Genomic DNA, 12,771 nt, shown 5'->3' with positions numbered 1-12,771 from the left:
AATGACTCGGTTATAACAAACGACAGTTCTGTCAGTAACGTAACAACTGTTCCGCTTTTCGAAACGTATCCAAAGGAGTTACTGTACTTCGCAGCGATTTCCTGTATTGTATTCGTCTTCATTGGAGTACCTGGAAACTTCGTGACCATCGTAGCCTTACTCAAAAGTCCTCGATTGAGAAATGTCACCTCGGTATTTATCATCAATTTGTGCGTGGCCGATGGCCTATTTTGTATTTTTAGTCTTCCGCTCGCAGCGTCCATGTTCATACACAAGATGTGGATCTACAGTGACTTCCTTTGTATGATTTTCCCTCTGCTTCGTTACTCAAACGCTGCCGTTTCTCTCTTCACCATTATTGCCATTACGGTCAACAGATACGTCATCATCGTCCACCCCAAAAGCTACACGAAGATCTATACTAAGGTGAGCATTTCAGTTATCATCGCGTTTATCTGGTTGGTATCTTTTGCATTGCTGACACCCACTGCCTTCGGAATTTGGGGAAAATACGCATTTAGTCCCGAAGTGGGGACGTGTACAGTGGTGAAAGTTAACGGAAAGTCGTCAAAAACTTTTATTCACACCTTGGCATTTGTTATACCAAGTTTCACTTTCATCTTTTGTTACTCCAGGATATTCTGGATCGTCAGAAAATCGGAAAGAAAATTAAAAATCGGGCATGGATTAAAGAAGGAAGAGAAGAGCGTGAACTTTAGAATAAAATGTTTCGGGAAGAAAGCGGAAAAATCGGAAAGCGAAAGAAAGCAGAAACAATCTAAAGATTTAAAACTGCTAAAGGTGATTCTAGTGATATTTTTAGCTTTCATCCTCTGTTATTCTCCTGTTACATTTGTTAAAATCTTTAAAAAAGAGAAGAGCATGCCTATTTTGAATATCATAGGCTACCTTGGTGGTTATTGCACCGCTTGTATCAATCCTATCATTTATGTCATTATGAGCAGAGAATACAGAAGAGCTTATAAAGAAATATTCATCTGTAATAATAAAGTTAATAGTGTTGCAGAGACACGCACTACAAGCTTATAAACTACATTTTTTAAGCGTTTGTTCATATGCAGTATTTACATTTTGCATTAAACTATACAATTAAATACATTATATGTATGCATATATGCATCCTATAATAAGTAGTATTATATTGTTATAATGCAAATATGTGAAAAGGATAATTACACGCCTTTTAATAAATTAACAGATTTGTAAATAAATTTATTTAATAAAATATTTTATATAAAATTAATCTAATTTAATCGATAAAAGGGGGAAATTTCCGGAATATGCGTGAGTGTGTATTTGCCTCTACCTCTTAATATTTCAGAGTAGGGTAAAGATGAAGGATGTCAAATTCTCATAAGGAAAAGAGACCAGTTAAAATAGACACGCATACACTCAACTCTTCGTGTTCACTTTTCAAAACATAAACATACAGCATACATAAACATTACGAAAATTATATGGCTGGAAAGGATTATTTGTAATTTCCTTCTCCATTTTCACATTTGGACCTCTTTCTGTTAATGATCTTGATTTTTGTCTGAATTGCTTCTGTCGAAAGAGGTTCTATTATGGCCGTATCCTTTGGTAATTCGAACTTCCAATATTTCGGAATTTTTCATTCTCGTTTCTGCGTGGGTTCCTTTTTTTAAATGGATATTAAGAGGGAAAGTCTCACAGCTACAAGGGCCCCTTGAATCGTTCGGAGGCAACGCTCGTCGCCTTTTGGGACCAGTTGTGAGATCTACGACGAAAACGAGAGGTGATTACAACAGCATCTTTCCAGCCATATTATCAAGTAACCTTGCTTTACAGGAATCGTCCATTAATTACGTGTAGTTTTGAGACATTTTATACTCCCTCTCTGTTGTTTACGATAGTTCACGAACTCCCGAGATTGACGAAATAAATTTAAAAAGTTTTCCAAATATTTCCCAACTCTATATTAGAATACGGGAAATTTTAACTATTTAGGGTCATATTTATAGGCAGATAATGAGTTAGATGTTGACAAATAGAATAAATGTAGGAGGGAAAGAACTCAAACAGTATTTAATATTATTAGATATTGGCAGTAATAACGAGGATTCGTAGCAGGGAGCCCAAACATTAGGGCACGTGCCGCCCTTTTTTCTCTGGATTGTCCTTTTCCTAATCACCAAGAGGCCCCAAATTTCATTATCAAGAGACAACAGAAAATTTATGACTTATACGTAGACTATTCTGCAAATATAAAAGAAACTAATAAGCAGTATTTGTCAATTGTCTCACGGAACTTCGTATGTTGAACAAAACCACAATCCTTGTTTATAAGGCCAAATTAACCCCGAGTGCAATCAGTGCCATCAGCTGATCCGACGTTGAGTCATAGTTTGAAGCTTCTTACATAATGTACGATGTCCTTTTTTATAGCTTGTACTCTTTTTTTTACTCTCTCGTACTTTAAAGACACATTACTTGGTATTTTAGTCATATGCAGTATATATATAAACAAGGAAATGTGTTAGTAGGCTATCAATAAATCTGCATTCATATTCTACTTGTAATGGTGCAGAATCTCTTTAAACTACTAAAATATGTAGACTCAATGTGAATGTCATAACAAATGTAATTTCTCACGTCAAAGATTATCCCAAATACTCTCAATTCAACTAATACTGATAGAACTGGATGAGTCTATTTCATTCGGTATGTATAGTCTACCAAGAAATATATTTTTGTAAATATAAATTCGTCCTGGCAATTTTTTTCAACTAATACTGTTTTCATTGTACCGAATCAAGTAAAATTGTATACTTTAATATTATAACTAATAAGTTTGTTTTTATCTGGGTTAAATTTCTATGACTGTTTAAATGCATCAGAGCAGCATAAGCTATGGTTTTCACAGTTATATTGTTATAGATGAGCAATAAAACACAACAGAAAAATACAAATGCGCCTATTTATTAAACAGATATACTATGTACAAAAACAGAACATTGAATGTAGTGTCTAGCGTGGCTAGAAGCTACATGCAAGAACTTTCGAATGCCACTTTTAACAACATCCTAGAGATGTTCAATGGGATCGAAGTTAAGGTGCTTGGGAGGATTAGGGTGCATTCTAGCAACTTCAGTTCAATGACACTAAAGTTTCTTGAATGTTTCTCCAGCCATATTTGAACCCACCGTGTGTTGTGTGGAGGTTATTTGTCCTGTTGAAAGAAACAATTGCCATTCACGTGTAGGGTCATATGCATATGATTTACAAGAATGTCCAGGTAATTGTTTCCAGTAATTGTGGTGCTAAGAAGCTTCAGAACCAGTATCCGTTAAACTAAAGCCATTCCATATCGAAACACCATTCTCAGCAGTTTGCACAGTTTCCTTGTGGGATGACAGGTCCATGGCTTTACGAGGTTTTGTTCGGATGTGTATTCTAGGATAACTACCAGGATAGCCCAGGAAATGTTTCATTAGGTTGCTAACAGCTCTTCACCGTGCTACAAGGTACGGTGACGAGCTGTTAGTAGGGGTACAGAATAAGATAACTTCCAAATTCTAGCATCGTTATAGACATGAGCATCCGCAGAAAATTTTCCAGGGGGAAAAGCTTGATGAGAAATAATTACAGCAATAAATTTTTATTTAATGTTTTGTTTTATTTTAAGACAGAAAAAACATCTCATGGTCGAGGATTCAAGGTTACAAATCTCAATCACTTTTACGATACGACTTTTTATGGAATTTTTTACTCGATCTCGTGGGAGGACAAGTGCTTCGTTTGCCTCCTCTGTGCACAGAATTAAAAATGGCTATGATGATCTGATAGTTTTTAGAATCTGTGACAACCGACGAAAGCCTCGAACATCAAAGTATTGTATCCGAGACTTTTCACCAGATATCAAATAATCATTGTATGCTCTTGATGTAGTTGCACAGAAAAACCCAAATATAGCAGTCACCTCTGACATAGAGTAGCCAATCTGTTTTGCACTTAAGTCTGCGATCAAAGTCACATTTTGTTCTTAGCCTACTTATCTTGATCTGTAACTTAAAAACGATTTACATGTTATTAAATTAACATTAATAAATAGCTCAAAATTTTGCAGTAATGTTAGCTGACTCATCTAAGTAGCGGTGTTTCTATTTTTCTGGCATGACAATGTATATACGTAATTGTGATAAAACGCTGTATATTCATTTTACAGCATATTTAATCGATTTAAAAATGTGCTGATGCACACATACTCAGCACATTCTTAAAAAGAATACGTTGACAAAACTAACGCACATTAGCAGCTGTTTTTAACATTTTCGTTGTTAATAATAGTATAATATTTAAATTTACGTCAAATTTTTAATAATTTACTAAATGTTACAATCCAAAGTGTCCTTTGTTATTTCACGGTCTGAAAGTCATGCTCGTTCCTCTCTCTCTCTAAATGTCTCCTGTTTCCAGTAATGTCTTAAACTTATAGATAAAGTGCAAATATCAAACGGAAGTTTGATGTATTTCCTTCAACGTTTTTCTGATTCACTTTCCAGCATGAACGGCTCGCTAGAGATGTCAAATTGGAATCAAAGTACAGATTTTACTAATGTTACTCTGTTTATAAATGATTCTGTTTTAACGAACGACAGTTCTGTCAGTAACGTAACAACTGTTCCGCTTTTCGAAACGTATCCAAAGGAGTTACTGTACTTCGCAGCAGCTGCTTGTATTGTGTTCGTCTTTATTGGAGTGCCAGGAAACTTCGTGACCATCGTAGCCTTACTTAAAAGTCCTCGATTAAGAAATGTCACCTCGGCATTTATCATCAATTTGTGCGTGGCAGATGAACTGTTTTGCATGTTTAGCATTCCGCTAGCAGCATCCCTATTCATACACAAGACGTGGATCTACAGTGACTTTCTTTGCAAGATTTTCCCTCTATTTCGTTCCGTAAATGTTGCCGTTTCTCTCTTCACCATTATTGCCATTACAATCAACAGATACGTCATCATCGTCCACCCCAAAAACTACACTAAGATCTACACTAAGGTGAGCATTTCTGTTATTATCGCTTTTATCTGGTTGGTATCCTTTGCATTGTTGATACCCACTGCTCTTGGAATTTGGGGAAAATTCGCTTTCGATCCCGAAGTGGGGACGTGCACCGTCGTGAAAGTCAATGGAAAATCGTCGAAAACTTTTATTCACATCCTGGCATTTGTTATACCGTGCTTCACTTTGGTGTTTTGTTACTCCAGGATATTCTGGATCGTTAGAAAATCGGAAAGAAAATTAAAACTCGGGCATGGATTAAAGAAAGAAGGGAATGATGGAAAGTTTAAATTAAAATGTTGTGGAAAGAAAGAGGCAAAATCGGAAAACGAAGGAAAGCAGAAGCAATCTAAAGATTTAAAACTGTTAAAAGTGATTCTGGTGATATTTTTAGCTTTCGTGTTCTGTTATACTCCCATTATATTTGTGAAAATCTTTAAAAAGGAGAAGAGCCTTCCCGCATTGAACATTATAGGCTATCTTGGAGGTTATTGTACCGGTTGTATCAATCCTATTATTTACGTCATCATGAGCAGAGAATACAGACGAGCTTACTCAGAGTTATTCAAGTGTAAGAAGACGGTTCACAGTGTTGCAGAGACACACACTACAAGTTTATAAATTACATTTTTTAATGCTTTACATAGATTTCATTTACTGTTTTTTTTATGTAAAAATAGGAGTTTGTACAGCAAACCCTGGACAAATGTATAGAATAATTAATAATGTAAATATAGAAAAAATAATTAATAACTTTGTAATAAATCAATTAATTTGTAAATAAATTTATTTAATAATCACTAAAAAACATTTTACATGAAAATTAATCTAATTTACTGATAAAAGGCTATCATATGTTACTGTTTCCTGTCCGTTTATCATTGTATAGTGAGTAAGGGTCATTGCAATTAACTCAACGTTAAGTATTAATCATAATTATAAAATTATACAAAGTTTAAATATATTAAATATAATTATAAAACATTAAATTAATCTGAATAAGACCGTTGCAATGACATGGTCTTTCAGTGTCCACCAGTAGCGGAGTGGATTAGAGTGACCATATTGTTTATTGAGCAAACCGGAAAGATGAGTCTAAAAGTGAGAAAATTTAGATTATTTTTAAAAATTTATTTATTTATTAACTTATAAATCGGTTTTATTACATTAGAAGACCTATAAAACGCTTCTATTTAAAGTTTTATTTTATATTTGAGGGTTAAAAACGTGAGAAATGCGTTACTGTCCCGGGATGTATGGTCACCCCAAATTTAAACCTCCAAACACTGGTAGCTGGTCTCACGAAAAGTTTTCCAGATTTTTTTTCACGTGTTTAACACGTAAACAGAGGTCAATTTTCCACGGAAAGGCCCTGAAGGCCCCAGATATTCCTATCAAGTTATGATCGATTGCCAAATGATCGTTTGAGAGTAGTGTCTTCGTAAATGTCCGTAAATTTACTGTACAGCACCGAAGGCTGGTACCGAAATGATCGACTTTCCATCTTATTTCGCTTAGTGTTAGAGAAGGCAAAACACGTGGCGCAGCAAAACTATTTAACATAAAATTGAAGCAGTGAAATACAGATTTAAAACAAAAGATGTGGAAGCCAAACAACACTTAGCAGCATTATTTACTACAAGATTTAAAGAGTGACTTTTTCAGCTGTGGATTAATATCCAAAAATGTTTGCTCTGCACCACTACTTGTACCCTTCAAGTTGTTCATTATCATATCCTTGTCCAATTAAGTTTCCTATCGGAAAATGACATCTTTTCTAAGCTCTTAAGAAGTATTTTAGTTAGGTTTAGCATCAGTGTCTCAGTAAGAGGAACAAATATCAAAAATGCTCTTTATCCATTGAAAATTTTCCCGGGAGGCAGATCGCGCCATATTGAGTTGCCTTAATCAAATCGAATAATCTATATTAAAAAAAAAATTAGTATATTCGTTCTCTACGGGGGAATGTGTGGAATTACGTCGAAGGCTTCGACACACACTGACCTCTATTGCTAGAACTATGAACTATCATTAGGTAAAAGAAGAAAATATTCGCTAATAGGTATTGCTTGCATGCAGGGGCGGATCTAGATTTTTCGGGGCCTAGGGCTTATTGAAGTCTAATGTGGCTCCATTTTTTTGTTAATATAAATAATACTATAAATTTTCATTATTATTATATTATTTAATATTAACTATTTTTTTTATTTTACGATAAGTGCTCATTGTTAATGAAAAAGTATTAAAAATTTATGATAAAAATTAAATTTTTTTGGACTCTTGACACTCGGCCAGACCCACAACGGGCAGCCGGGTGGTGAGGGATAGGATCCGACATTGTTGTAGAAATTATCCAAATCATCTTATAGTAGTAAACTAGTTAACAAATACGTCCACCTCCGGATTACGACGCTCAGGAGGCCACCGAATTCGATCATATTATCGTACCTGAGAGAAGTACTTGTCTCTCAATCTCAATATTGTGATTCTTGGTAATATGTTAACGTTGTGATTAAGTAAAGGTATTAAACTTCCGTTTGATGTACTTCCTTTAATGCTTTCCTGGTTCACTTTTCAAGATGAACGACTCGATAGAGGTATTAAACTGGAATCAAGGCACAGATTTTATTAATGTTAATCTATTTATAAATGACTCGGTTATAAAAAACGACAGTTCTGTCATTAACGTAACAACTGTTCCGCTTTTTGTTCCGCTTTTCGAAACGTATCCAAAGGAGTTACTGTACTTCGCAGCAGCTGCTTGTATTGTGTTCGTCTTTANTTATCTTACATTTTATTTCTTGTTAAGATAGTATTTAAATTAAAAAAATGTTTTCATAAATAAAATAAAACGTAAAAACATTATTTTATGGTTTGAATTTGTTGGTAATACTGAACACCAGGGGAGTTGGGTTTCATATTAAAAGCACCAATGGGGTCCATATTTCACGCATCTCCATCTTGGGTTAACTTAATTCCTATCGGCACCAAACTTTAAAAACGTGAAAATCAAACAGATTAATATGTACCCCTAAGTCTCTGGAACGGAATACATGCACCAGTGAACTTACAACTACACGATTTATATTTTAAATGCGGACAACCGTTTAACTGAAGTAAAACGGGTTTTCCCCTTGCTATGGATGTCTGCCTAGTTCAGTTCAGCCACATTCCGCTACAGTTCGCCTTTATTATCAGTTCGAAATGGCGTGGTTCCATAATACCCGCAGTGTTCCATAATACCACCTTCTCTTCTATCATTACTGTGAAATCACGTTAAAAAGTTCTCTTTAGATGAGGGTTCATCTATTAGGCGACAAATCTGCAGAGAAGTTTGCTGTGTGCTAAAAAACTTTTGCGTCTCGGTAATGGCAAATTCACTGAAGATCCAGATACTAATTTGATAACACTACATAAACCACAAATGGATATGCCAGAGAGCAACATTCGCATCTAAAAACAAATGCGTTGCCGAATGTACTGTACCTAGTAGAGTTTTTAAATTCCTTGGATCTAGCTGCATAACCACCTCATAACCTAGAGCTGTAGGTTGGAGCACACTAATGGTCTTGCGAAATTTGAATTACTAAAGTTATGCAACGGAACGAGAATGATCTTTTATCTTTGTCCTGCTATCTTTGAAAGACAGAGCAATTTTTTCTTTTTTACAGTTTCATTATTATAAATACTCAGGTCAATAAATGACGTTTTAGTTACTAGGGCCATTGTTTTATCACACTCTCTCAATTCCGCACCCCCTCAAAAACCCGAACGTCGGGCACACATTGCTAGTATGTAATACATAATATATTATATACAATATATATATTGCATTTGTAGGCATTTTTAGCATAATATACGGCTTATGTAACCCATTCAATTATGCAAATGACTAAAAGCAGAGTTGAAAAAATTGCAAATTTGTTATAAAAAATAGATTCGTTTTGTAATGATGGATTACGTAAACAATTTACATATTTAAATTATTGTGCAATTTAAATGAGCAAGTTAAATTTGCAATTTTTTTCCTCCGTTCTGTGAGCATTAATATAGCTTTTTTCCTGTTCGTTATGGTTTCTGCCAGGCCCACAATGGGACGGGTTGGTGGAGAGGGATGGTGGCCGAATTATCCGGGAAGATCACATCTATAAGACTTCCTGGAGCTCTCCTACCGCTATTAGAATTAATTTATTATGTATATTTTCTAATTTCAATCTTCGGTTTGGTTTATTCATATACAGTAACGCGACACATGAACGATCTTCCAAGTGGGATATCTCCCGGAAATTTTTTTATGAGGAACTGCTCCTGTTTAGGCGTTATTAACGTGAAGAGAACTCGAAAAACTCCACATGGCCAGCTCGTTGAAGTGGCGCAAACCGGCGACTAGCTACCAGTGTTTAGTGGTTTATCCGCTCTGCCACTAGTAGGCACCAATTCTCGAAAATTCAAATAAATTAACATTAATGAATCGCGATGCGAAAATTGTTACATCCGTTAAACACAGTTCCTTCTCGATTTTACTACATTCATTCATCCTTCTACATAGTGGTGCACTCAGACGGGGCCACTGTGTAGAAAGATTGTGCCGAAGAAAGTCGTTACTGGGAGGGCCTTCCGAAAAGACTCTCTTCAGAAAACTGGCCCCTGTTTAGGTGCTAAATATGCCAAGAAATCCTGGAAAACTTTGCATGGTTAGTCCATTAGTGAGGAGCAGACCCATGATCAGTATTCAGTGGTTTTATCTAATTTGCCATTGGTAGGCTCTCGGTGGGATTTCAAATTTATGCCACAAGAAGCTTCAAATNCGGAAAGATGAGTCTAAAAGTGAGAAAATTTAGATTATTTTTAAAAATTTATTTATTTATTAACTTATAAATCGGTTTTATTACATTAGAAGACCTATAAAACGCTTCTATTTAAAGTTTTATTCTATATTTGAGGGTTAAAAACGTGAGAAATGCGTTACTGTCCCGGGATGTATGGTCACCCCAAATTTAAACCTCCAAACACTGGTAGCTGTTCTCACGAGAAGTTTTCCTGATTTTTTTTTCACGTATTTAACACGTAAACAGGGGTCAATTTTCCACGGAAAGGCCCTGAAGGCCCCAGATATTCCTATCAAGTTATGATCGATTGCCAAATGATCGTTTGAGAGTAGTGTCTTCGTAAATGTCCGTAAATTTACTGTACAGCACCGAAGGCTGGTACCGAAATGATCGACTTTCCATCTTATTTCGCTTAGTGTTAGAGAAGGCAAAACACGTGGCGCAGCAAAACTATTTAACATAAAATTGAAGCAGTGAAATACAGATTTAAAACAAAAGATGTGGAAGCCAAACAACACTTAGCAGCATTATTTACTACAAGATTTAAAGAGTGACTTTTTCAGCTGTGGATTAATATCCAAAAATGTTTGCTCTGCACCACTACTTGTACCCTTCAAGTTGTTCATTATCATATCCTTGTCCAATTAAGTTTCCTATCGGATAATGACATCTTTTCTAAGCTCTTAAGAAGTACTTTAGTTAGATTTAGCATCAGCGTCTCAGTAAGAGGAACAAATATCAAAAATGCTCTTTATCCATTGAAAATTTTCCCGGGAGGCAGATCGCGCCATATTGAGTTGCCTTAATCAAATCGAATAATCTATATTTTAAAAAAAATTAGTATATTCGTTCTCTACGGGGGGAATGTGTGGAATTACGTCGAAGGCTTCGACACACACTGACCTCTATTGCTAGAACTATGAACTATTAGGTAAAAGAAGAAAATATTCGCTAATAGGTATTGCGTTCATGCAGGGACGGATCTAGATTTTTCGGGGCCTAGGGCTTATTGAAGTCTAATGTGGCTCCATTTTTTTGTTAATATAAATAATACTATAAATTTTCATTATTATTATATTATTTAATATTAACTATTTTTTTATTTTACGATAAGTGCTCATTGTTAATGAAAAAGTATTAAAAATTTATGATAAAAATTCAATTTTTTTGGACTCTTGACACTCGGCCAGACCCACAACGGGCAGCCGGGTGGTGAGGGATAGGATCCGACATTGTTGTAGAAATTATCCAAATCATCTTATAGTAGTAAACTAGTTAACAAATACGTCCACCTCCGGATTACGACGCTCAGGAGGCCACCGAATTCGATCATATTATCGTACCTGAGAGAAGTACTTGTCTCTCAATCTCAATATTGTGATTCTTGGTAATATGTTAACGTTGTGATTAAGTAAAGGTATTAAACTTCCGTTTGATGTACTTCCTTTAATGCTTTCCTGGTTCACTTTTCAAGATGAACGACTCGATAGAGGTATTAAACTGGAATCAAGGCACAGATTTTATTAATGTTAATCTATTTATAAATGACTCGGTTATAAAAAACGACAGTTCTGTCATTAACGTAACAACTGTTCCGCTTTTCGAAACGTATCCAAAGGAGTTACTGTACTTCGCAGCAGCTGCTTGTATTGTGTTCGTCTTTATTGGAGTGCCAGGAAACTTCGTGACCATCGTAGCCTTACTTAAAAGTCCTCGATTGAGAAATGTCACCTCGGCATTTATCATCAATTTGTGCGTGGCAGATGGACTATTTTGTATTTTTAGTCTTCCTCTCGCAGCGTCCATGTTCATACACAAGACGTGGATCTACAGCGACTTTCTTTGTATGATTTTCCCTCTATTTCGTTCCTCAAATGCTGCTGTTTCTCTCTTCACCATTATTGCCATTACAATCAACAGATACGTCATCATCGTCCATCCCAAAAGCTACACGAAGATCTATACTAAGATGAACATTTCTGTTATCATCGCGTTTATATGGTTGGTATCCTTTGCATTGATGACACCCACTGCTCTTGGAATTTGGGGAAAATACGCTTTTAATCCCGAAGTGGGGACGTGTACGGTGGTGAAAGTTAACGGAAAATCGTCGAAAACTTTTATTCACATCTTGGCATTTGTTATTCCATGTTTCATTTTTGTGTTTTGTTACTCCAGGATATTCTGGATCGTCAGAAAATCGAAAAGAAAATTAAAAATCGGGCATGAATTAAAGAAAGAAGAGAAGAGTGTGAACCTTAAATTAAAATGTTGTGGAAAGAAAGCGGAAAAATCGGAAAGAGAAAAAAAGCAAAAGCAATCTAAAGATTTAAAAGTGTTAAAAGTGATTCTGGTGATATTTTTAGCATTCGTGTTCTGTTATACTCCCATTATTTTTGTGAAAATCTTTAAAAAGGAGAAGAGCCTCCCCGCATTGAACATCTTAGGCTATCTTGGAGGTTATAGCACCGCTTGCATCAATCCTATTATTTACGTCATTACGAGCAGAGAATACAGAAGAGCTTATAAAGAATTATTCGTCTGTAATAAAACAGTTCACAGCGTTACAGAGACACGCAATACAAGTTTATAAATCAGCCTACATTTTTAAATGTTCTTTAATATTTTTAATGAAAAAATTATTTTATTTAATTTGAAAAATGACATTAATACTTATTTTATTTTTATGTATGTATAACGTTTTAAAATATTTTTTCATACATTTTAGTTTAAAAATATTCAGTTATTAATTGAATAAATAATGTATAATAATTATTTACGGTATATAAGTAGCCTGTAATAAATATTTAATGTTGTATTGTTATAATGTATATACTGTATGTAAAAAGTAATTATTAATCTTTTCAAGTAATTTGTAAATAAACTTGTTTAATAA

At 35.0% G+C, this 12,771-nt stretch overlaps 3 protein-coding genes across 3 annotated transcripts; all 3 read left to right on the top strand.

Moving 5' to 3' along the window:
* Positions 1-6: 6 nt before the first annotated feature.
* Positions 7-1,215, top strand: LOC111642325 (G-protein coupled receptor moody-like; the record flags this gene model as incomplete). Its single annotated transcript, XM_023388658.1, has 1 exon — positions 7-1,215. A coding segment is annotated over one exon (1,044 nt), but the record flags the coding sequence as incomplete, so codon positions are not given.
* A 3,109-nt stretch (positions 1,216-4,324) lies between these two features.
* Positions 4,325-6,287, top strand: LOC111642323 (G-protein coupled receptor moody-like). Its single transcript, XM_023388656.1, has one exon. It carries the CDS (start codon positions 4,510-4,512, stop codon positions 5,665-5,667), a length of 1,158 nt encoding a protein of 385 aa, XP_023244424.1. The 5' UTR covers positions 4,325-4,509; the 3' UTR covers positions 5,668-6,287.
* A 4,715-nt stretch (positions 6,288-11,002) lies between these two features.
* LOC111642324 (G-protein coupled receptor moody-like) lies at positions 11,003-12,534 on the top strand. The gene has a single exon (XM_023388657.1). The coding sequence runs from the start codon at positions 11,350-11,352 to the stop codon at positions 12,466-12,468; it is 1,119 nt and encodes a 372-aa protein (XP_023244425.1). The 5' UTR covers positions 11,003-11,349; the 3' UTR covers positions 12,469-12,534.
* Positions 12,535-12,771: the final 237 nt, after the last annotated feature.

This window comes from Centruroides sculpturatus, unplaced genomic scaffold (assembly GCF_000671375.1).
Source record: "Centruroides sculpturatus isolate CEXI.00-Female unplaced genomic scaffold, Cexi_2.0 scaffold1696, whole genome shotgun sequence".
Taxonomy (NCBI): domain Eukaryota; kingdom Metazoa; phylum Arthropoda; class Arachnida; order Scorpiones; family Buthidae; genus Centruroides; species Centruroides sculpturatus.
This window is presented reverse-complemented; position numbering and strand designations above follow the sequence as displayed.